Raw genomic sequence first — 25531 nt, forward strand, 5'->3', positions numbered from 1 at the left:
GAGTAAGAGAATTTCTGGGAGTGATATGTCCTTTGGAAAATAATGAAACATGGTGATGGGGTTGAGGAGCAGGGAAATAAGAAACACTGAGACCAGAATGTTCAGAAGGAAGCAGTGAACGAAGTGAGAGAGAATTTCTGCAAGTAGATACATGTATAAAAGTATCTGATGATGGGAAATAGATTGGCATTTTCAAGAAACAGTAAGAAGCTTTTGTGATGGCGCATAATGAGAAAGTAGGAAGAGCCAGGAGATGAGAGCAGAGAGTTCACATCTAGTATGAAGAGTGTGAATTTTACTTTCAAAGAGAAGCTATTGGAAGGTTTGAAACAGTGTACTGACATGATGCAATCTATGTTTTAAAAGTTAATCCTGTGTGGTGCAACGATGGCTCAGTGACTGAGTTCTCGCCTGCTATGCCAGAGACACAGGTTCTATCCCTGGAGCCTGCCCATGTAAAAAAAAAAAGAAAAAAAAATAGATAATTCTGACAGCTGCATGGAAAATGGGTTAAGACTGAGTTTAAAGAGGAAAGCATGGAGATGAAGTACAAGGCACATTCAATAGTCCAGGGAGAGATGATGGTGGTTTGAAATAGACGGTGATGATGCTGATGGAAGGAAGTGGAAGAGGTAATGGCAAATAGGAGTAAAAATGAGTCAGGGATATTTCAAAGCATCTTAAAAGATATTTTTCTTTAATTTATAATCTCAATTCTATCTGATACTCTGTGAATTTTTTGTAGCATATCAATTAATATTCTTTGAAAGTAAGCACATACTCCACAGAAAGAAATTAAATAATTGGATATATTAAATTTCCAAGGCTATGGGATCTCCTGGTAATATAATTTAATAGTTCTACCTCAACCAGCAATAACTATATAAATGGCATAAACAAGTCTTTAAAGAAATGTTTGAAAATTAAGAGAATGTGCTTAAATAATTCATCTGTGCTTCAGAGACTTAAATGTCATAGTATTCATTCAAATGTTATGGAAGGTAACTCAGTATAACATGTATTTTGCTGTATCCAGCTTTCTACTAGGTGCTGGAAATGCAAAAATAAATAAGAGATACATTTTTCTTATAAGAATGGTAGTCTTGGTAGATCATATTTTGTAATGATGATGATGATTCAAGAAAGTTTTTATATGGGTGGGCAATGGTGGCTCAGTGGCAGAGTTCTTGCCTGCCATGCCAGAGACCCCGGCTTTGATTCCCGGTGCCTGCCCATGAAAAGAAAGAAAGAAAGAAAGGAAGGAAGGAAGGAAGGAAGGAAGAAAAAAGAAAGAAAGAAAGAAGGAAAACTTTTATAATATAAGGATTTCCAAATTCCTTCTTCACTTCAGGTAAATTCTCTAAGGTTTAGTTTAAATCATTCTATTCCCAGAACTCTTATAAGGGTGTTTAGTAAGGAATCTGGTCTCCATAAAGAGGTCTGGCCTTGTCCTACCTCCTAGAGATAACCTCCACAACCTTGGAATTTCCGAAGTGATAGTAGTCTACTTGTTACTTGGGGAGCCCCTCCCCCACCGAATCTAATTTGCTAATGAGATGACTCTGGGTCAGGTGGCCAAGTCAGAAGGGCCAACTGATTAGAGGGTTGGGGCTTTGAGCCACATAATATCAGCCTGACCTCCAGGAAACAGGGTTGGGGAGGGGGGCTGGAGCTAAGAATTGAATTCAGCCGTTCAGCCAGTGGGCATTGATTCAACCAACCATGCCTGTGTAATGAAACCCTAATTAAAGCTCTGGACATTGAAGCTCAGGCAAGCTTCCCTGACTGGTAATACACATGGATGTACCAGGACCGTTACATGTCCTGACTCAACGTAGAGAGGACAGGGAAGCTTTGAGTTTGGGGACCCTTCCAGACGTCGCCTTATGTTTACATGTTTTTGGCTCCTTCTTAATTGTATTATTTTTGCTAGACGAAAACTGTAGTCCTAACTGGAGTTTTGCTGAGCTCTGTGAGTGGTTCTAGCAAATTTTTTACTTTGGGTGGGTGTGGGAGGAGGTACTAGGAAATCCCTGAATTTATAACCAGTTGGTAAGAAGTGAGGGTGGCCCAGTGTTCCAGCCCAGCACAACCCTGAGACCAAAGAACACATTAGACAGATTACCCATGAATTTAATTAGGGATTTACTAACACGGGGAGAATCTTCCACTGGCAGTGGGGACTTGAAGGTCGGCACTCCACTCCAAAAAACCAGAAGGGAAGGGGCATGTCAAGAGGGCAGCTTATGAAGTTTTTTTGTTTGTTTTTAACCAATATTTTAGTGAGCATCTTTTTAGGAAGAGCACTACAAATGACTTTCCCTAAATTAAATACAATATCATTCTCAGAGGCAGGATAATGAATACTCCCAAAACCAGTTTTCTAAACCATCAACTAAATGACAAGATTTTGGAACTATGGTCATACTACAGTCCTCTCTAAATGACTCAAATGACTTGAGGTTTGGATAAAGCTTTTTTTTTTTTTTAACTTTTTTTTATTGTGAAATATAACATATATGCAAAAAGCAATAAATTTCCAAGTACATTTTAACAAGTAGTTATAGAACAGATTTTAAAATCTGGTGTGGGTTACAGTTTCATGATTTTTCATTTTTTCTGCTAGCTGCTCCAAGACACTGGAGGCCAACAGAAATATCAATATAATGATTTAGCAGTCATACTCACTTTTTAAATCCTATCTTCTGTGTTATACTTCTCCTTCTTTTTAAATAACATATGCATAAAAGCAATAAATTTCAAAGTACATTGCAACAATCAATTGTAGAACAGATTTCAGAGTTTGGTATGGGTTACAATTTCATAATTTTAGGTTTTTGTTTCTAGCTGCTTTAAGGTACTGGAGGCTAAAAGAACTATCAGTATAATGATTCAGCACTCATACTCATTTGTTAAACCCGACCTTCTCTGGATAACTCCACCATTACCTTTGATCTTTCTCCCACTCTTTAGAGGTATTTGGGCTATGGTCATTCTAACTTTTCATTTTGGAAGGGGCTGCCACTTATATGGGACAGGGGGATGGAACTAGTTGATGTTCTGGAGAGGCTGGTACCTTTACATTTCAGGACTTATCTGGTCCAGCGACCCATTTGAAGGGTGTAGATTTTGGGGCATTACCCTAGTGCATGGAACCTTTGTAAAATCCTACATGATGCCCTAGGTATTCTTTAGGATTGGCAGGAATTGTTTTGTTGGGGTTTGGCAAATTATGATAGGTAGCAATGTCTAACTGAAGCATGAGTAAGAATGACCTCCAGTGTGGCCTCTTGACTCCATTTGAACTCTCTCAGCCACTGATACCTTATTTGTTACACTTCTTTTCCCCCTTTTAGTCAGGATGGCATTGTTGATCCCATGGTGCCAGGGCCAGGCTCATCCCTGGAAGTCATCTCCCACGTCACCAGAGAGACTTTCTCCCTGGGCATCATGTTCCACAAACCAGGGAGGCAATGGTTTCACTTGCAGAGTTGGGTTTAGAGAGAAAAAGGCATCTGATCAACAAAAAAGATGTCCTCTGGAGGTGACTGTTAGGCACACCTATAGGTAGGCTAAGCTTCTCCATTACATACATAAGCTTCACATGAGCAAGCCTCAAGATAAAGAGCTTAGCCTATTGATTTGGGTGTCCCTAATGTTTGGCACAGTATCTGGGGTTTCCCTAGTGATAAATTTTAACAGTTTCATAATTTTTCTCCCATCCCTCAAGGGACTTTGCCAATACTTTTTGCTTATCTACTTAATATACTCTGGAATGTATCCAGGCATTACATTAAGCTATACAGGATTAAAGACCCTCATTCTTATTCTGGGCTCCCTGTGTTTGGATTGCTTGAATGATCTATCCAGACAGGTTGCGTTAGCTTATGTGCTACAGAAAACCTAGGTTCTGGACCTAGGTTCCTTTGGTTTCAGAGAGTAGGTGAAGTTCTGAAATACATACAGTGTCTTCCTTACCCCTGTAGTTTGATCTGATCAGCTTCATTCTTACCTCTAAATACCAGGTTTATATATAAAAACAGCTCTTCAAAATCCAGAAATAACAATTACCACTCCAGAGTAAATATGACTACTATAAGAACTTACAAATCTAGGCTCCAGTTTTCTTATAAGTATTTTCTAAGTGAGATCATACAATATTTGTGCTTTTGTTTTGGGCTTATTTTGCCTCACCAGATGTCCCACAGGTTCATTCACATCATTGCATACCTCACAATTCCATTCCTTTTTGTAGCAGCACCGTGTTTGATCATATGTTTACACCATCATTTTGCCAATCAACTGTCAGTCAGTGCATCTTTGAGCCACCTCTGTTTACTGGGACTCATGTATAATGTCCAAAGTCAACAGTCCATCAACACTCTCAATTTTAAATAACTTCATTGTTCCCAAGAGAAAGATAGCCAATAATACACCCTTACCAAATAGAAAATCCAAACCTCCCTATAACTCTTGTCCTTCCCCAAGGGCAGCTTATAAAGTTTAACAATGGGGCTTCAGCAGACCAAATTGTAAGATTTGGTTGCCAACAGTGATTGGTTGGTGGTGGGGAGGAGATGGAATTGTTTTACATTCTTTGACCTTTAACATCTGTCCCCAGTCATGTAGGAGACTATACAACTTGCTCTCAAAATGGAGGGGGCAGTAAGTTCCTGGACCCTGGGTCCTTACACTCAGGGAACCCTTGAACTTGAGGCTGGGGTCTGAAGTGAAAGCAATCTTGTGGAGGCTTGTGCCCTTAACCTGGCCTAACTCAGGGTGGGGTCGGAATTGCTTTGCTAAGCAATTCCTAAACTTGTGCCTGTGGAGTATACCTTTCTACCAGTTGTCAATAGGGATGCTGTTTCATCCTGAAATAAGTTTAAGAGGTGTAGAGTAAAACAATTTTAAACAGGCTTAACTAAAGAGTCCTCATTCTGTAATGTATTAGTGTGTTTTGTGAAATTCCCAATAAGGTTGTAGTATGAACATATTTGACGTTACAACTTTTTTCTCGAGGTACCCCCTTTTAACACCCAACTAAACAATATACCAAAGGACCCAATTTGGACAATATTACTTTGCACAGTCTTTTTCCCTTACCACCTGTAACCTTCCATGCCCTGTGGGACCCAATGCTAGGCCGCTTCACTTGACCATCCTGTGTCATTCCCCTCTAGTTTTACTCTTATTTTCTTTTTCATGAGTCATTTTTCTGTGAAAGCTTTGTTTCCTAGTGACTAGTTTCTGACCTTCACAAGGTAGATATGACCTGCTTGTTGGATTGATAAATTCTCGTTGCATTATTGGACTTGAACGTGTTCCCTTCTAGAAGCATGTATTGGATCTATCTGGGCAGGACTAATCTGTTCAAGGAAATTACTCATGTTTTTCCCCACACTGACTCATGAAGACCATAACCTTTCAGATCAGGAAAAAAGGTCTAAAGTGTCCCTCCCAAACTTGGGTTTTCTTTAGAGTAATCCAAAGAATTTTATAATAATACAACTTCCCTGCTCTACTCTAGGCCTAACTAATCAGAAAAAGATTCCAAAGTGATTCCGATGTTGCTGGACACACTAATTCAACTTAACTTTTGCTGCATCAAATTTGGTAGAGATAAACTTAATAATAAAATAATTGACATTTGCTAATTGTTTTGCAGATTTTAAAATGCTTTCTTAAAAAAAAAATGCTTTCTTAAACATCTCCAAAAAATCTGAGCAGTATGAAGGGAAGGTATTATAATTATTTTATAGTTGAAGGCTGTAGTTACCAAGGTCAATGTCGCTGACTTCACAATGTTCATAATCTCCCGGTGAAGAGAGACAAGCTGTCACAAGAAGGAGTGAAAAGTGCTCTGACTGGGTCTAGGGAGGAGCATGGGGTCTGATAAGAGCGCACAGCAGGGGCAGTAATGCAGCATGGATTTCAGACTCAAAGGATGAATAGAAATTAGAAATTAGAGAGGAGCATTTTCCCCAGACTGAGGAAGATAAAATTTGGGAGGTGCCAAGACAAGAGAATACAAGTAGAGTTTAAGAAACTGAAATTAGCTTAGATGGGCTGAAGCAGAGGTTGCTGAAGGAAAGTGGCAAAAGATGAGACTGAAATGGTAGGCAGGAGCTAGTAAGTTATGTTTAAGGTCTTGAGATTTTATCTAGAGATAATGGGGAGCTATTAAAGGATTCTGAGCAAGGAAATGACCTGATGAGGTTTGAGTCTTCCAAACTTCACTTGAGTATAGGGTGGAGAATGGTACAGAAGAGATCGACGCTGGAGGGAAGGAGATCAGTTAGAGAATATCCGGCCTTCAAGTGTGCACTACCACAATGGAGGGACTAAAGAGAAGTGAAATTATGGAGTGGAGTTGACAGTATCTGAATCTACAGTAATTGAGTGGATGCAGAGGGTATGCGGGAGAGAGGAGTCAAGGATGTCCTTGTTTTCAGTTTGGGCAACTAGGTGGCTGGTGGTGCCATTCACTGAGATAGAAATCAGCATGAACAGAGCTCAGGGATGGTTCCAATATGGGCATAGTAAATATATATCTTGATTGTAAATGTCTAGAAGGCAGATACATAAATACTATGGATCTGAAATTCAGGAAGAGAAATAAGGGAGGAGGTAAAGATTTGAGAGACTGACATTGATGCTGTGGAATAGATGAATGAGAAGATAAGGAAACTGGGATACAAGAAGGTAAAAATACACATTGGTTCTGGGCTCATGACCCAGGTCTTATGACTCCTAGTACAGTAGTTTTACCTAAAGCCCTCTGGTGAGAAGGGTGATCAGTACTGCTATACAGCCCCAAGTCTGGAAGAAGACAGCAGTTTGAGTCCCAATTTAGCCACTTTTAAGCCAAGTGACATTGGACAAGTGATCTAGCGTCTTTATATCTTACATTTGTAAATAAAGGAATGGAAATAATAATAACAGCCTTAAGGATGTTGCGGAGATTAAATGAGAAAGCATATCTAAAGCATCCAACTTAGTGTCTGACATATAGTAGGGACTCAATAAATGGAAGTTTCTATTTTCATACTGATCAATAAACAGCAGGACAAGGCTTCTTTGAAGATCATTACATATAATATCGAAGGATATTCATTTTAGTATTTTAATTCAAATTTAATTAATTTATCACTTTGAATTTCCATTTGGTTGTTCAATTCTAATTTACAAACATTGTCATTTTTCCTTTAAACAGTAGTTGTTCTACTGGGAACTGCTTTGCCACAGATTAAACGATGTGGCTAGAAATAACAATTTGTGTTCTATTTTGGAGTAGTTTTGCCCAAGGCTGAGAACGACATAAGAACCACTTGCAAAGTCACATTTATTTCTATTAGGAGCTATTTGTATTAACCAAAAACAATAAATTTCTCTAAAAAGAACAGAGTACCATATCTGGAGGGAAGATACGGGCAGTATCTTCTAATCTATTTAGGGAAAAAAGATCCCATACAGAAAGAATGTGATAAATATGCTAAGTTTATACAATATGTGCTTGGTGATAAATATTCTAAACATGTACTTCAATAATTCCCTCATCAGAGCAGCCTTGTTACCCCCACCATCAGGAGATACTGATAATTAATCAACTGAAATGAATCTTTACAGAATAAACAAATCTGTTATACATGAATGATGATTATGTCTTTTTCAGTTATGAAGGCTTTTCATAACTTATTCATGCCAATGTTCTGAAGGCTTTTCCCTTAGGGAACGAAATCCTGTTTTTGGTGAGACCTGTTTTCACACTGTTTCTGACAATTGGTGACTGTTCAGCCACGGTCAGTGGATGTAGGTTATTATAGGGAATATATGGGGGGTTGTGGGTGGTTCTTCTATTTCTTCCCAGAAGGGAGAGAGTGGGCAACTTACTGTGTCTCAGGCACACTGGCAGTCCTGCTTGTAGAGCAGGGATGGTTTGCCCAGATGGCACTCATAGAAATGGACATGATAGCTATTGTATCCAGAGAGGAACAATTTATCAGCTGGACTGATAATTCTGCCGAGGCTAATTTGCAACTTATGCACACAGGACTTTTCCTCTCTGACCACAGAATATGGAAAGGAAGTAGAATATGTCAGATAAAAACAGGCCTCCGGTTAGTCCTAAAGAAAAGAATATCATTCCTGGGAATAAGATCTACAGATGTATTCTAACCAGTTTCTAATACTATAGTCATCCTCGTATTAGAGATCATTCTCTGTGAGTCTCTTGGATTTTTCCATGTCTTGTTAGCAGAGGCTCTGACCATCTTTATTCCGAATTGTTTTATAAGGATGCTTATATAACAAATAGCCTTAGGAGAAAGAGATAATGCCTCATCCCCAAACACAGAGGACAGACTGTATAGTGCCCACTGTAGAAGATTCAGGTTCCCTAAGCTCAGGGTTCGTCTCCTGTAATGCAACTCACTGCATGCACTTGTGTCACCTCCAGCCCTTTGTGCTGCCATGTAGGAACGGGGGCTTAGGAAACGTGAGCTGATACTCTGGCTTTTGCTATGGCTGTGAGTTATAAACTGTCTTTTGTCTCTGACCCAGTGGTCCCAAGTCTTCTGCATCTGTGAAACTGTGGCAGGCTAATTTGTTAGCCTGCAAGTAGGGTAAAATCTCAGATCTTTTGCAGCTGTTTACATGAGATTTCAGTGTGCCCAATATCTATTGCAAGTTATTTTAACTTTCCATGTTCTTTGACTTAAAAATTCATCTTTGTGGCTCTAGTCTCTCTAAAATGAAATTTATGATAGAGTGAATCTGTAATCAGTGCAAAGGGAAGATATTTCTGAAAATGGTGTTGAAAGCCAAATAGTCAAAGCATGTTCTAAATCACCCAAAGTTTAGGAAATTAGAAAATACTCGCCTATGTTTTAATGATGAAAAAGAATGAGAAAAAGTAGAATAATGTTTTTCCTAAAGATTCAGATATAAAATTTCAGAGTAGAAAGAGAACAGCAGTACGACGGTGGCTCAGTGGCAGAATTCTCGCCTGCCATGCTGGAGACCTGGGTTTGATTCCCAGTGTCATCCATGCAAAAAACAAACAAACAAACAAAAATTGATCCAAATGAACTTTGTAGATTAGAAAAAAAAAATAAGGCATCTGAGGATTAATTCTTGGTGACTTCTTTTGCATTCCCCACAGTGGCTTTTATAAACTTCTTCTACTTTCTTGAATACAGAACAGATTTGATGTACAAAGATAGTCATCACATTTTATTTATAATAGGGAAAAGCAGTAAAATGATTTAAAAAACCATTGTGCTGGTTTGGAACTGTTATGTACCCCCAGGAAAGCCATGTTCTTCTAATCCATTCTTGCGGGTGCAGACCAATTGAGGGCGTGATCTTTTGATTAGGTTGTTTCAACAGAGATATGACCCACCCAATTCAAGGTGGGGCTTAATTGTCTTTCCTGGGGTTCTTTATGAGAGGATAAAAGGCAGAGACATTCTGGGGAGAGCTCAGAGACAGAAATGCCCTGGGAGGAACAAAAAGCAAGCACACACAGAAGCTCAGAGACATTTTTGTAGAGAAGAGCCAGCACACGTCATCATGTGTCTTCCCATGTTACAGAGGATGCCATTGGCTTTTCTTCAGAGTCAAGGTATCTTTCTTTGGATGCCTTAATTTGGACATTTTTATGGTATTAAAACTGTAAATTTGTAACCTATTAAATCCCCTTTGTAAAAGCCAGTCCATTTCTGGTATACCACATTTTGGCAGCTTTAGCAAACTGAAACACCACCATTAGAGATTGGTTGAAATGCTGGCAAATTCTTCTGATGTAATATTAGGTAGCCATTCATAATTATGTTTTACAAGAATAATTAATGACATGAGAAAATGCATATTAATTTTTTTTTTTTTTTTTGCATGGGCAGGTACTGGGAATTGAACCCGGGTCTCTGGCATGGCAGGCAAGAACTCTGCCTGCTGAGCCACCATGGCCCGCCTGCATATGAATATTTTTAAGTGAAACTGTAAGATGCAAGAATTGTGTTATCCCAGTAATATAACACACCATTATAATACACACACATACATACAAAGAAAAGAACCGGAAGAAAAACACTTTAAAATACTGAAGTAGTTATAGATAGGTTAGGGGAATATGGATGATATATTTTTCCTTAGTTTGGAATTTTTGTTAAAATTTTTTGTAATCTAATCAGTAAGGATTTAAAAATTACCACTCATATAATAAATTCAAATTTCCCTTGTTAAATAAATAATTTTAACTGAGATGAGAATGCTCAAATGTTGTTTAATACACTATAGATTTCATTTCAACCTTTCCACTTTCTGTAATGAGCCCTGTGGAATGTAATTTTGAGGAGTGGTTTTTACAGAATCTGATTGGCTTCCCCAGCTCTCTACCCCATCCTGCCCTCATTACCCAATTTATTATACCCTATCACCATGTGAAGTCACATACCCTGAAAATCCCTAGAGCTTTTACTTCTGGTAACTCCAGCTAGTCCCCTGGTATTATGGAACTTTTCTTAGTCTGCTGCCTAATGGTCCAATTGAGTCCAAAATGGGGACACATCGGGCAAAGTCTTCTTCACACAGTTCTAGCTCCTCCTTCAATCTTTGCTGTATTAACTTTCCTACCACAGATGGACAGATGTACATACACACATAGATAAACACATAGATATTCACATATAACTCGGGCTGTAGAGCCACATGATCCAAAAGCGATATAACGTGAGCATACATGTACTTTATAATTTTCTATTAGCCACAGCAAAAAATAAAACAAAAATAGATGAAACTTATTTTAATAATGCATTTTATTTAACTCAACAGACCCCAAATATTATTATTTTAACATGTAACCAATGTAAAATTATTTAACGATATTTTACATTCATTTTTTTTCACACAAGAAATTCAGTATGTATTTTATATTTTCAGCACACCTCAGTTTCAAGTGCTCAGTGCTACATGAGGCTAGGTGTTAAGGTATCGTGGAGAACATTTCCCTTCACAGCTACGATTCCATGTTCCAGGAGCCTGGAGCTCTCCAAATGTAAATGACTGGTATTTGTTCTCTGGGAGGCTCTAGTAGGAGAGCTATCTACATTTAATTGCCTTCTTTTTTTGACATGGGCCAGTGAAGAAGAGCTTGGCCTGTAGAGGGAACAGAAGGCAGTCTGCAAGTAAGGGAGTGGGGAGGTCTGTGAGGCAGCAGGACCACATTTTGTGGAATCTTCCAGAGGAAAGCTAGACATTCGAGGCACTTACTTTTACAATGTTGATGGAACTAATGAATTGGTTGCATTTATCAACATAAAGCCCCAGGATTTATTCTGGAATTACAGGCCTTTCACCATCATCACCTAGTCCCAGGTTCCCATTCCAATGTCATCTCTTGATACCAAAACCAAATAAGCACATAAACAACAACAAAAAATTACTGATTGTGAAAAGTGCTGAAAAGGAAAGAAACAGGACACATATAGAAAGAGAATAACAAGAGTGTCCTACTTTAGAAAGGAAGTCAGGGAAGACCCTGAGAAAGAATATCTGGGAGAGGGGCAGCCAGTGCTGTAGACAGAGGGGAGGCAGAGGCCAGTGAAGAAGAGCTTGACCTGTAGAGAGGGAACAAGGCAACCTGGAAGTAAGGGAGCGGGGAGGTCTCTGAGGCAGGAGGACCACATTTTGTAGAATCTTACAGAGGAAAGCTAGACATTCAACTAGATTTGGATTTCCCTGCCTCTTTTGATATGTGTTGAATTTCATTTCAATCTGCATTTTTTTTAAACTAGAGAAATGAGTTTACAAAACAATCATGTATAAAATACAGGATTTTCATATACCACCCCACACCAACCCCCTGCATTGGTGTGGAACATTTGCTACAAGTGATGAAAGCACATTTTAATAATTGTACTATTAATTAAAATCCATTATTTAACTGAGGGTCCATTATTTGTGTAGTGCGGTTTTAACTGTAAATTTTGATGTTAGAAAATCTTTGCTGCAGATATTCAAAAAGTTCCTTGAGGGATGGGAGAAAAAATAAGGAACTATTAAACTTTGCCACCAAGGAAACCCCTGATACTCTGTCAAACGTTAGGGACACCCAAATCAATAGGCCAAGCCCTTGATCTTGAGGCCTGCTCTTGTGAAGCTTATGTATATAGCGGAGAAGTTTAGCCTACCCACAGGTATGCCTAAGAGTCATCTCCAGAGGGAGTCTTTTGTTGCTCATATGTGGCCGCACTCTCTCTTAGTCCAATTCTGCAAGTGAAATCATTGCCCTCTCCCCTACATGGGACATGACATCCAGGGGTAAAAGTTTCCCTGGCAGCATGGGAGATGAATTTCAGGGATGAGTCTGGCTCTAGCATCATGGGATCAACAATGCCATCTTGACCAAAATGGAGAGAAGAAGTGTGACAAGTAAGATATCAGTGGCTGAGAGAGTTTATACAGAGTCAAGAGGCTACTCTGGAGGTCACTCTTATGCAAGTTTCAGTTAGACATTGCTACCTATCATACCTTGCCAAACCCAGCCAAAACCATTCCAGCCAATTCTATAGAACACCTAGGGTGATATATAAGATTCTTCAAAGGTTCCATGCATTAGGCTAACTCTTTAGAAACGTCCCTGGACCAGAAGAGTCCTGAAGTGCAGAGAGGCCAGCCTTTCCAGAACATCAATTAATTTCATCCCCTATCCCATATTATCAACAGCCCCTTCCAACATGAAAAAGTTAGAATGGGCATAGCTCAAATATCCCTAAAGAGTAGGGAAAGATCAAAGGTAATTGTGGAGTTATACAGAGAAGCTAGCGTTTAACAAATGAGTATGAGTTCTGAGTCATTATATTGATATTTCATTTAGTCTCCAGTTTAATACACCATAGATTTCATATCTTGGAACAGCTAGAAGTAAATACCTAAAATTGTGGAACTGTAACACACACCAAACTCTGAAATCTGTTCTGCAACTAATTGTTGGGATGTGCTTTAAAATTTATAGCTTTTTTGTATATATGTTTTTTTTTTCACAGAAGGAAAAAATGTTGATTGTGATGATTATAAAAATATATACATATTCCTTCTAGCCTCCAGTGTTCTGGAGAAGCTTGAAGGAAATATCTGAGATGCTGGAATGGCAGCCCCTGACAAACTCTGGGATCTGTTCTGTAACTACTTGTTGAAGAGTGTTTTGAAAATTATTGCTTTTTTCTTCCTTTGCTTTGTATATATGTTATATTATATAATAAAAAAGTAACAAAAAAGAAAATAAAAGATCTATGCTGCATTACAACCTAAAATGAATGAGCTCTGCTACCTGCAAAAGTCCTTGGAGGTTTAATGTGCTTGCCTTCATTTCTAGCAATGGATCTTTAATGGATTCAGATGGTGGCAGGGGAAAGTCAGTTAAGGCTCTGCAAAGGCTGTTGGCCCTGAGGCTGGAATTGTGATTGTGTCCAACTGACAAGTTCAGATGCAAACAGTCTGGTGCAGTGTCTTCAAATTGGGAACCTAGAGCTAACACTAATTGGTTGCTCTTAAATACTCAAGTGCTTTCATGCTGTCTACCTTATCCTAGTTTCAATTTTCCAACTTCAAAAGTAGATTTTCCAAGGTCTTCTGAATTGCACAATCCCTCCATCCCCTGCACTTCCTTGCCTTTGAGAGTTAAAAGCATTTCTGGATCCATTATATGACAGTGCAGAATACAGTCCCCTTTGAAGGATCCTGAGATTGCAATAGCCAGCCTAGGGCTAAATGGTCTTTATTTACATAATAGAATACTAGGTTAGAACTGGAAGGAGTCTCAGCAACAGCTGCTCTGACTCTCTCATTCTAATATTATTATTATTGCTTATAATATATTCCTATGTGCCAAGTGATTTATAGGCCTTAAATTCTATGCTTGTAGCAAACTTGCAAAAATGGGTATTTTATCTCTGTTTCATAAATCAGGAAACTGAAACTCAGGGAAGTTAATAATTGACTAAAGGTTGCACAGCTTAAAGTTGCAGAGTTAGGACTCAAATCCAGGTCTATCTGATTTCTAACCCACCATGCTCTCTGAGGCTAGTTAGACAAACAGACAGAGACAGATTGATGGGGAAATAATAATAGAACTGGTGGTGGAAGCTACATGGCACATCTAGTTTGCTTTTTTCTATGTCATGATTAGCTGTGAAGAAGAATGGAAAAGAGAGAAATAATATTTAGAGATTTTTTTTAGAATAAAAACATAGGTATCAGTTTTAGGAGGGTTGTTTTACTGAGCATCTAATTTATTTGAAAATCCTAGAGCTCTTGATAAGGAATTTCAGGAATTCTTGCAAAAGAAATGGTTGTTCTAGCAAAAAATGCTCCATGCTGCAAGATGGACAGTACCCCAAGAACTTGCTGCTTGCATCGCAGCTGCTGCTCCTTCTTGCTGGTTGGACTTTGGGCTGCTGAGCACCTGCCTGTTCTGATTGACACTGAGGCACTGAGGAGACTGTGTGGCCTATGCCTGATTTGCCACTGCCTTGAGCGGTATTACTGGTTCCAGGGAACCTTAGCCAGGCACTTAAACACAGTCTTGGGCTTGGTGCAAAATCATCAGTATTCTAGTTCTGGGCCATGGAAGCGGAACCTAACTTCTTTAAAGTCTTTTGATCTAATTCACCTGATCAGTTGGTTTTCATTTACTGGGATCATATGAGACTCTGGCTAATGGTACCCAATATTCCACTCTAAAAACTAATGCTTCTCTAAGATATATTTGCTACACCAGTGGAAACAATTTCAGAACAAAGTTCTGGTAGGCAGAATAATGACTCTCCAAAGATGTCCACATCCTAATCCCCAGAACCTGGGAATATGCTGCACTCCATGGCAAAGGAGAATTAAGATACCCAATGAATTAAAGTTTTTAATCTGTTGACCTTAACATTGAGACATTATCCTGGGTTATCTGGTGGGATCAATATAATTACAAGGGTCTTAAAATGGAAGAGTGAGACATAACAGGTCAAAGTGATATTGGATTGGAATAAAGAGAAAGAGGACCACAAGGAAAAGAATGGAGTCACCCTTTAAAAACTGGAAAGGACAAGGAAATGGATTCTCCCTTAGAGCCTCCAGAAAGAAACACAGCCCTGATGATACCTTGATTTTAGTCCGCTGGGGCCCCATTTCGAACTTCTGATGGCAGAACTATAAGATAATAAATTTGGGTTGTTTTAGGCTACTAAATTTGTGGTGACTTGTTATAGTAGTAATAGAAAACCAATATACAATGGTCAGAGCCTGGTGAGCCCTATGGTGCAGGAGTTTATGTTTTCAAAACATTCATTAAACAAATATTCATTGATTGCCTAGAGTGTGCCCAATAATAGTGTTATAAGTACTGAGGATATGACAGTGAGCCAAAAGAGATGTGATTCATGCTTTCATTCCAATGGGTGGAATCAAATAGATAAGGGGATAGATGATAGATAGATAACGTCAAGTAGGATGGAAGTGGCAGGCAGATGGAATGAGGCAGAAGTCTCTGATACAGCGACATTTGGCTGCATGATGGATCTGTGAATGCTTTGAGACCCAGGACTACATCTTATTCATCTTTGTTTTTTCTGCCAGAGTCTTTATAATATAGGGAAGGAAAATTATTTATTAGAATATAAGGCTGCATATATATATATATATATATATATATATATATATATATATATAATCCCATGGCTACTGATCACTATTGGCTCTCTGCCCACTGTTACTGAAGAGTATTTTGTGCTTGTGGGATGTGCAGTAATCACAAAACTCAGCTAAGAGCTTTTTCTGGGTACTATGGGCCCTCTGTCACATTCAATGTCAATTTAAACACTTCCACCAGTAAATCTTTTAGGCGGGGGACATGAATTGAAATAGGAAATGTATATTTGTCCCAAAATCTATAGTGACTGTCAGATTTTAGAGGTTTTCTTTGCCCTCTGCAAAGTTCTGTATAACTTGAGTGCTTGTAAATGTAATAATTTTCTACTGAATTGGGGTGTTTGGTTATCGACCAGAAAACTATGATGAATTACATTGTAAAGAAATTGTGATTTCTGACCCCCAGCAGATCCCTGGTAGTTGTTACCATGGCTCCCTCTTCCATTTATGGGTAACTCTCAATGCTCACATTTTATATTTGTTGAAACTGTGTCCTGTTGAGGGTGGGGCAGGTGTTCACGTGATTGTGTATCTGCTAAATTCTCCTCTCAGGGATTAGCTGTTAAAGGTCTTTCACAGAGCATGAGTAACACAAGGTTTTGGAGATTTGTTTTCAACTGCACTTTCTCAAGGTATCTTATATTATGTTTCCTTGTACTGACTCATTTCCTTTTTCCTCTTCCTTCCTTCTTAACTCCAAAAGTGTTGACACAGCTTTCTCCTTTGGATCTACTAAGAAGCTAGGTTATATTCCTTTCTGACTACCTTTAGCCCGCTCTCAAGGAAGACTCATCAAGCCTGATCTGAGACTTTGCAGAATTCCAAAGCCAAATGACTGAAACAGATGGGCCTCTTGTGTTCTTGAGCTGCTGAGTCTCAGCTACAAGGTCAGAACTCGGGAGTTCCTCATTTACATAGTGTTCCTTTTGCTCTACCACACACAGTGTTCTTTACCAGCCCTGACATTATGTTTGTCAAATGCAGTGCACGCAAGGGGTCATTATTTTAATGTGTAGTTACATGCCTAACATTTCTTATAGGATGTGTGCTTTGCAAACATTCTTACTGAATACTCTTTCTAGCAATCCAATCTGATGACCATGCAGGGATGGCACTGATGCCTTTTGTTTGCTTGTTTGTTTTCACCAGAGCTGAGGAAGATCAGAATCAGTGGGGGATGATCAAAGGACATCTACAAGGCAAAGGACATCTGCTCTGGGACAGACGAAAGCTTGGGGAAGACTACGCCACTCACTGGGGCAAACTCCTGGGGTTTGAGCTCATATTCAGGCTCTGTGACATGCTAGTCCATGAGCTTTCTCCATGATTTGAGTAGGCCGTTTTCCCAACAGGTTAGTGGCCTTGGGATATCTTCAGTCAAACTCAGTGCCAGCTACTTAAATGGTAGTAAGAGGATGGTCTAGGGACCAAGTCACTTAGTTAAGAGAGAACTTAACTCTCTGAGGACAAGACAAATGGCAGGAGGCATAGAGAGAGGTGCCCAACCAGTTTATATTTTATCTTCCCAGATGATGTTTCACATGATGCTTTTTGTTAAAGGTGATGTGGGAACCAAGGAACATCTTTGACTTTTCTATTTTGGAGCTCATGACAGTTTACTTTGTCCTTCTTATTCACATTTATCAATCACCATGGCCAACTAATTTTACCTCCTTACCTTTAGTCCTGTCACATCTCTAGTTTCAGACTCTCATGCTGTTTTGTCTGGATATTCCAAAAGTTCAGTCTTGTCCCAACCTCCACAGCACAGGCAAAGAGGCCCATCTATATGGTAAACCTGGCCATGCTTCTTCCTGGCTTAACACCCTTCAGTTCAGGTCCACACCCTTCAGCCTACCACCTAAGCCCCTATCTGCCTGCCCACACTCGTCTTCTACCAGTCTCACAGCTCAGGTTGTTCATGGCCAATTCTTGTGGTTCCCCAGCAGTTCCAGGACCTTGTGTCTCTCTCTCTCTGTTATTCTCTCTGGCTGGAACTCCCTCTCCACCCCCACCTCATTGGACTAGTTCACATCCATTTTTCTGCATTTGGCTCAGGCATCCCCAGTCCTCAGCGTTCCTATAACACCCTGGAAACAGGTTACTGACTTAACAGGTTGCATTGAAGCTAACAATTTATGTATCTGTCTTCCCAGTAGCCCAAAAACTCTTTGAAAGCTGGCACCATCTCTTAAGTCATTTTGGTGTTCCCAGCACCTAGCACAGTGCCTGGCACATAGTAGATGCTCAATCAATCTTGATGAATTAAATTGGTTAGGAATAAACACTTTTGCTGATATATTATATTCATAATCAACAAAACAAATTTCGATGCCTAGGACAAATGAATGAGATCTCAATGATGAGGAATAAAACCTCTGAAGGTCATATATTCTATTTTCCGAGTACAATTTTGACTTGTAATTTATGTTAGTAGGGCCTATTTTGATGCTTGTTTGAACTCTTTGCCTTTTGACCTTTACTATCCGAATGTGTAGGGCTGAAATAAAATAGTCCTATAAATACATATTCTATACTATTTTCATCTGTTAGGTAGAGTTTGCCATATTTGACCCAAAAGTAGGTTTGCCAGCAATACTTTTTACTATCTTATCTTCGACCGCTCTATGACCACTATCATAAGAGCTTCTGGATCCATTATGTGCAGTGGAGTCTCCTTTGAAAGGGAGCCAACAACAAAAAACTGGCTAAACATGTGACATAATGGAGTGCTCAACTTTCCCAGGCTGTCTGCCAGCCATCTGTACTTGTCCCTTCCACCAGTCTCAAGGGTGCAGAAGTAGCCCCTAGTACATGCGAAGACAGCAGCCTTCCCCATGAGGCCACCTGTCACCAAGAGACAGGCCTGCACCTTGCCATCGCCCCTCAGCCCTAGTCGCAGAAGCTGCCACTGCTGGACAGCGCAGCCAGGGTCACGTGCCCGGGTGCTGATCCACCTCCCGAGTACCTGGACCCCCGCCCCCGTCCCTGACGGACCGCAGGGCGGAGGCCGTCCAGATCACGCGCGCCCCGGAGGCCTAGGCCAGGCCCAGCCAATGGGCTGGCGGCGCCCGCATGACCCGCGCCGGCGAGAGGGCGTGGGGAGGCAAGCTAGGCGCGCACGCTGCCCGGCCATATCGCATCCCCTGCTGTTGTCCGAACGGGAAGTGAGCCGCTGGTGCCGTAGCGCGAGCAAGTCAGTAAGCAGGATCCGCTGCTCCCGCACCGGCTCCCGGGGCAAAGCATGGCGGCTGCCAAGGTAAGCCTCGGCCCCTTGCCCCGGGGAGCGCGCCGACCGGACTCGGCCCGGCGGGCGTTAGCGGCTCCAGCTCTCCTATGCCTTGGTTTGTGCAACTGGAAAAGCAAAGGAAAAGGGGTGCGGGGCAGCTGCTCCACCTTGCCACTGCGGGAGAAGAGCGGTGGCCGATCCACCTCCGCACTACAGGCGGCACCGAGGCCCGACAGCAGAAACTTTGTCGGGCAGGATCCTCCTACTTGGCCCGGAAGGGGAGTCGGTGCCGGGTGGAGCTCGTGCTAGGCGCGCGAGAGGGAGCGGGCACGACTGGAGCCCAGTGTACCTGGGGTGGGGAAGGGCTCGGGGTCGGCAGTCCTCTTGGCCATCGCAGCGCGCTCCTACTCCTGACCCCAGCTTTTGTTGATCAGGGCTTGTCCTTGGAGGGGCCACGTCCGAGACTGAAGCCTGATCCTATTAGGTTTCAAGGACTCCGCCCTCCTGCCGGTGGGGAAATCACCTTGACTTCCGTTTTGAAACTGCGTGGGAGAGTTGGCCTAAGTGTGTATGCGCGCGCTCGTGAAAACTCCGGGTATTTCTCCCCTCCCCTCTACCCCGTCCCTTTCCCATTCTCCTTTTCCCCATCTGACAACACTTATATACCCACCTCCGAGAGTTTGAGAAGTTTTTCTTTGGAAATGACAAAACAGATTGTCCTGGGAACCTGTCACTCCTGTGAAGTACTACTTAAAAGGAATTCTGCGTAATCTGAATCACTCATGCAGAGGAATGGCAGCTCCCACAGGCTGACCTTTCCTCTTTCACCGTTTCTTGAAACCTGGTCACCATTTCAGTCTCTTTGGACTCCATTTCAACTTTTCTGGCAGAATACCACATTTAGACCCAATCACTTGAATCATTGGGATTTATTGCTTTTAATTTGAAGTTCAAGAAGGCAGCCCTTTAATCAAGCTTATACAACTTCTTAGCTCATTTTAAGCACAGTGAACTTAAATATACCCAACATTTCAAACATTTGTCCTTAATCAAAACTCTATGATAAGCCTCGAGAGGAAAACATGGCCAACACATCATATTCCTATTTATTCAAGCAAACTAATCACATTTGCAATGGAAATTGTAAGCAGACAAATATATTTAAATGCCATTCTATGACTTAAGTCTCTCCAGGATCCCAAAATCTGCAGACTTCATGTTCTTAGACTAACTTGGCCTGAGTGGTCTTACCTTTTTCTTTAATTACTCTAAGGAGTGTGCTCTGGGTTGTGTGTGTGTATGTGTGTGTATATACAGGTATATATATATAAACCTTTTTTAGGTGTGTGTATACAGGTATATGTATATATATATATAACCTTTTTAGGCAGATTTTACTAGGATCAATCCCCAGGATTCATTTTTGTTAGCTACATTAACCATTTCAAGCCCAATGAACCAGTAACTTTGACCTTTTCTTTGCATTTAATTTGCCTGCAATCAGAATGCAAGGCTTACTGTGAGTTAGTTCTTCAAGATGACTTATTCCACTAGAGTAGGTGGGAGACATTGTTATGTCTGCAAATGAGCTAATTAAGTTTACTTAATTTGGAGACAAGGTAATTGAGGAGTATGCATATAAATGTAATATAAGACAAACCAGATCAATAGTATTTAGTAAAATAAGCAACATAAAAGCAGGTTCAACTTTTTGGTTGTATTTTTATTTAACTGTCACATCATGTCAATAAGGGCAGTTGGTATTTAGCCAATTAGTGAGAGTTAGGGAAAAATGAAACATTTTGCTTTTACAATTTGGCTGTCTATATTTTTGTTCATTTAAACTCACCTTTTTTACCGGAAGAATATGATAGTTCACATTGTATATATACACATGTACAGAACAACAAGTCATACCAGAATCAAGTCTTAGTAGGTGAAAAAGACAGCCTAAAGGGAAAGTGACATGAAACCAGAATGGCGGTTAGTAGAAGATAAGTATATGCTGACTGGAGGTGACTGAATTTTTTAGCAGTCGAAGCAAAGAGGAAACGATCGGTGAGATGGTACACAAGTCAGTTAGTTGGGAGAAGAGTCTCCTGTACTGCTGAAAGCAGTTTTTCCCCATGTCCTTTTATATGCTATGGACAAACTGCATTCAGAGCTATCTTATGACCGTAAATATGTCTGTGCATTCTATAAGACCATTTCTTATAATGTCCTTCATTGTAGCTCAAGGGCAGTGCAGTAAATGTGGTCTTAAAACACCCGAAAATGAAGCTGTTTTGGGCTACTTTAGTCTGACATGGTCTAACTTATTGAATAGCCTTTGAGCACCACCCTTGTGGGGCACTTTAATCAGCAGTGAGTAGGCCCAGATAAAGGCAGAGCTCCTTGCCTTCTCCTTGGAACGTAGAAAATCCATGTTGCCAGCTAAACAGAGCCCTAGGCTAAGCATCTCATTTGGAGGCAGGATTACAACCCCTCTTAAGGGTTGAGAAGCCTGACAGGGAGAGAAGTTCACCTCAGTGGAGTATCTAAGAAAGTGGTTCAATAATCTGGAGACTCAAACTATAGTAGGTAAATTCCAATATTCACTACACTCACTAGTGAATTCTTTGAATGTTTAAGGAGACTTGATTTTTCTTTGGATAGGCTTGGCCACAACTAGAAATTTTTGGATCTCTTGGTCGTTTATTTTTAGTTTCCTTGGTCTTTAAATTTTTTGATTTGTAACTATTTAAATTCCTCTTATAGGACACTAAGAATACAGTTTCTGCTTTTTATTTTCATTTCTGCTGTGAAAATTTCTACTTGAAGATGCAAGGTGTATTTGCTTTTTCAGGCAGTAATAGTGATCTAAAACCTCTAGTGTTTTGAGATTACCTCAAAAAGCTTCCACTGTCTTGCAACCTGCTTTAGTAGGAATAATCAGTATAGGTTTCCTTATTAAATGGAAATTAGTAAATGGTCTGCCTATACTATTTATGTTGTTTTGCGTGTTTCTTCAAAAAACTTTCCAAAACTAATTTGAATGTATCAAAATGAGTTTTTTAAAAAAGGTATATTTTACATAGTTCCACAAAAAAATGCTTTTAAAAAAGCAATAATAAATAGATTGTGCTCTCCTTCCCCTCAGTCTCTTTTGCTTGCAGTAAACATTCCCTCTGTTATTGGTAAGGTTTACATTTAAAATGATGGAGTCAAGCTATGTGAAGCTGTTAAAAGTTAGAGAATGCGCAGTTGAGTTAACCATGATAAATGTACAAGTGTCAAACTGGACATGAATCGATAATTTGTTTGGAATTAGCTTAGAACTAAGAGAAAGGAATTTGGGGGCAAATTAAAGCATTAATAATAATGAAAATGTGATCTGTAGGGCTAGTACACTGTGTGTTCATTTTCCATTCTTAGAAGATTTGCTGCTGTGATTATTGATTCTTCTGGTATTGTTTCATGCACTCTTTCCAGTGTTCCAGGCGTGGGGTTAAACTGTGGACACTATAATGAACTAGATTCTGTTTGAACCTTCAGAAAAACCAAAATTCTACTGCGAGCTTCTGGTGAAAGCACCCCATTGCAGGGCTATATGCTAGGAAGGGTGCCCGGTTTTGTGGGGGGTTGCAGGTGATCCAGAAAGACTTCCATTTCCAAAGGAATGGGTGGGGAAGAGGAAAGATCCATTCCAGTGATAGGGAACAGGAAACTAAAGGAAAGACAGGGAGGTGAGAGTGGGTGCCACATTTAGGAAATAGATAATTAAAAAAATAATAAAGCAACTAGCATTTGTTGAGTGTTTACTAGATATCAGTAATATTCTAATATGCTTTTCATTATTCTAAATGCTTTTCATTATTTATCATTAAGTCCCTCTGATAGCCCTGTGAATTAGATGCTAACATCCCTATTTTAGAAATGAAATTTCTGAGACACAGAGAGGTGGTATAACATGCCTAAGGTCTGATAATTAGGAACTAATGGAGCTGAGATTCAAATCCAGCCTAGGTGGCTCAAGAGTCTGGTTCTTACTTGGTGCACTGCTATTGTCTGCGTGGTAGCTTAGTGTGGCGGAGAGTAGAGTAACCGGGAGACATGTGGAAGATGTTTGAGATGGGTAAGTTAGGTGGTGTCTCAAATGTAAACCAGGATTTTATTTCAGAATCACTTACATACTGCTTACTGTGTGCTTTCCCAAGTGATTTACAAATAATAATACAATTAATTCTCATAACACCAAGATGTAAGGTTTTTCTATTATTTTGTCCTTACTTTTCAGGTGAGAAAACCAAAGGCCGGGGAGATTAGATAATTTCTCAAGGTTGCACAGCAAGTGAGCAGTAGAACCTGACTTTGAACCCTGCCAGTTTGTCTTCAAAGTCTCTTCTGTTAACCCCAATTCAAAAGAATTCCCAGACCTTAAAAGAGTTCTGTTTGCAAAGATGCATGTGTGAGAGTTCACATGCACTTTTATGGACGTGTGTGTTTCCTGACCATCACAGTCTAGTCGTTTGTGTCTGTAGAACACCTTTGACACTCATTACTTGCTTCAGTGCAGTGTTCAGTGGTTGAGTGTATTTTTTGTCTTCCTGACCAGATTGTAAATCCTTATAGGGCAGAAATTGTCATGTACCTTTTTTGTTTTAACAGTTTATTTGAGCTACAATTTACATACCATATACGTCACCCATTTAAATGTTCAATTCAATGGTTTTTAGCGTATTTGCAGGATTGTGTAATCATTAGCACGGTCATAAACTTTTGTAAAAAACCTTTTAAAACTGTCTCCACTACTTAGGACTTGGGCTGTATATTTAAATGCCATGTTCTTCAAGCTTCTCATCTGTAATCTTTTCAGAGATTACTGAAGGTAAAATGTGATTGATGTTATTAAGGAAATTCTTAAAAGTGCAGGTTTCCTCTCTTCCTTATGGTCAAATCCTTTACTTTTCCCACTCTGCTCAGTATTTGGTGTGATCATAATAAAGCACACCGGTTTTTTTGCTGGGAACCAAGGAAATAAAGTTGGAGTTGCCTTCTTGATACCATGATGACATTTATTAAAACAGCACATTCCCAGGGTTCCACTGATATTTGGGTTTTAGGGTTTCCTAAATTGTTAGAGCTGAAGGGACTTGTAGTTTATGTAACCCAATGACCCTCACTCCTCCCCTCCTCAACCCTGTGAAGAAATGCTCAGAAAAAGTTTATGATTTGTCCAAGTTCCTGTGAGTCGCTCTTGTTTTTCACACTGTTCTAGGCCAGTGGTTCTCAGCACCTTGAAACCACCCGGACTGTCAAAGGAGTACGGATGCCTGGGTCCCACGCCAGAGATTCTGATTTGGTTGGACTTAGGGACGTGGCCTGGGCCTGAGAAATTTTATAAACTCCCTGGGGCAACCAAATGCATGTGTAAGGTGGATAACTGCAGCTCTAAGTTCTTTGATGTTACTTCAACTCAGGTGAACTTTGGTGGAAGGAATGCAATGAAAAAAGAAAGCCCACTGGTGCGTCAAGTCAAAGGAAGGATGTGTAGGGGTTTCTCCAACTTCTCTTCTTTCTTGACACTTCCTTTCTAGCCCTCCCGCCCCTGTGTTCCATTGCCATGGGTTGTCGGTGTTACCCAGGTCAGGTCACATGCCTTTGCAAGTGTTGGCCAGCAAACGGAGGACTTCTTGGGGGTGGAGGGTCAAGAGGCAGTATATAGTTTAAGAAAATCAGGGAGCAAGTCTTTTTAGATATTGAGTTATGTTTGCAGGAGGAGATCTGACTCCTTTCAGCGTTTTCACCTCTTGGACCCTTTGCCCTGTGCCCAGCCTTTGCTAACTTCTAAAATGGACTCCCTCGTTCCCGTTGCTGTCCACTCTCAAAGAAAGTTACGGCTACTGAGCTTCATCAGTTCCTACTCTCTCTGTTTGCCATTTGCTGCCTGGTAAGCAACTATGCCATATTTCCTTGGATACTCTTGGATGGCTTTTGGAATAGAGGATTGTATGGACATATGGGTATATGTTGGTTCTGCTTGCGGGTGAGCGGGGTGTATCCTGGTGGCAGGGATATCATTCTCTTAGCAGAGTTTAACAGCATCTGTCATGGCCTGTTTAACCAGACCCTTCTGTTGGGTCAAACCAACTCAGTTAAGTGGTGCCTCTGGTCTGTTTGCTTAGAATTATTCCCAGCTGATCTGTAGAGCCGTGGTCTGGTTTGTTGATTTGAACCATTTCTCAAAGATAGAGTACTTAGTATTTCCTTTGGAAATTTGCTGTGCAGTTGCATGACTGAAAAACGGCCTGGATGGTTCCTTTCGACTTTAGGTGCTGACAGCATAGCAGAGTTGGCAGTGTTGAAATTCTTAGCAATTCTACCTAAATAAACCACTCTATTTAATGACTGTTATTAGGCTGGTAGCTTTATCTTGATTTCCATATGTAGTCACAGTTTCCATGTGTTATCCATGGAAACCGTTGACTTCTTATGAGAGTCAGATACTTCATCCATACTATACTTTCTGTTTTATGGCAAAATGTCTTTTGCATAAGACTTGCTTGGTACAATTTGTAAGAAAATTGTGTAGGTAACTGGATTTGAACAGACCCTTGTTGGCCCAGG

The 25531-nt window shown here is 40.3% G+C and overlaps 1 protein-coding gene across 4 annotated transcripts in view; it reads left to right on the forward strand.

Moving 5' to 3' along the window:
- The first annotated feature begins 18753 nt into the window (after positions 1-18753).
- Positions 18754-25531, forward strand: part of SLC25A13 (solute carrier family 25 member 13) — a 211344-nt gene continuing 204566 nt past the window's right edge. For 2 of the 4 annotated variants that reach the window (XM_077123288.1, XM_077123296.1), the window contains exon 1: positions 18755-18955. Coding sequence is in view for 1 of the 4 variants with exons in the window: in XM_077123277.1 (XP_076979392.1) it covers positions 18941-18955 (15 nt within the window). In the remaining 3 variants the exon portion in view is untranslated. Of the gene's footprint in view, positions 18956-25531 lie in introns of all 4 variants that reach the window. The other 2 variants (XM_077123268.1, XM_077123277.1) reach the window with 2 other exon arrangements.

This window comes from Tamandua tetradactyla, chromosome 1 (genome assembly GCF_023851605.1).
Source record: "Tamandua tetradactyla isolate mTamTet1 chromosome 1, mTamTet1.pri, whole genome shotgun sequence".
NCBI classification, from domain to species: Eukaryota; Metazoa; Chordata; class Mammalia; order Pilosa; family Myrmecophagidae; genus Tamandua; species Tamandua tetradactyla.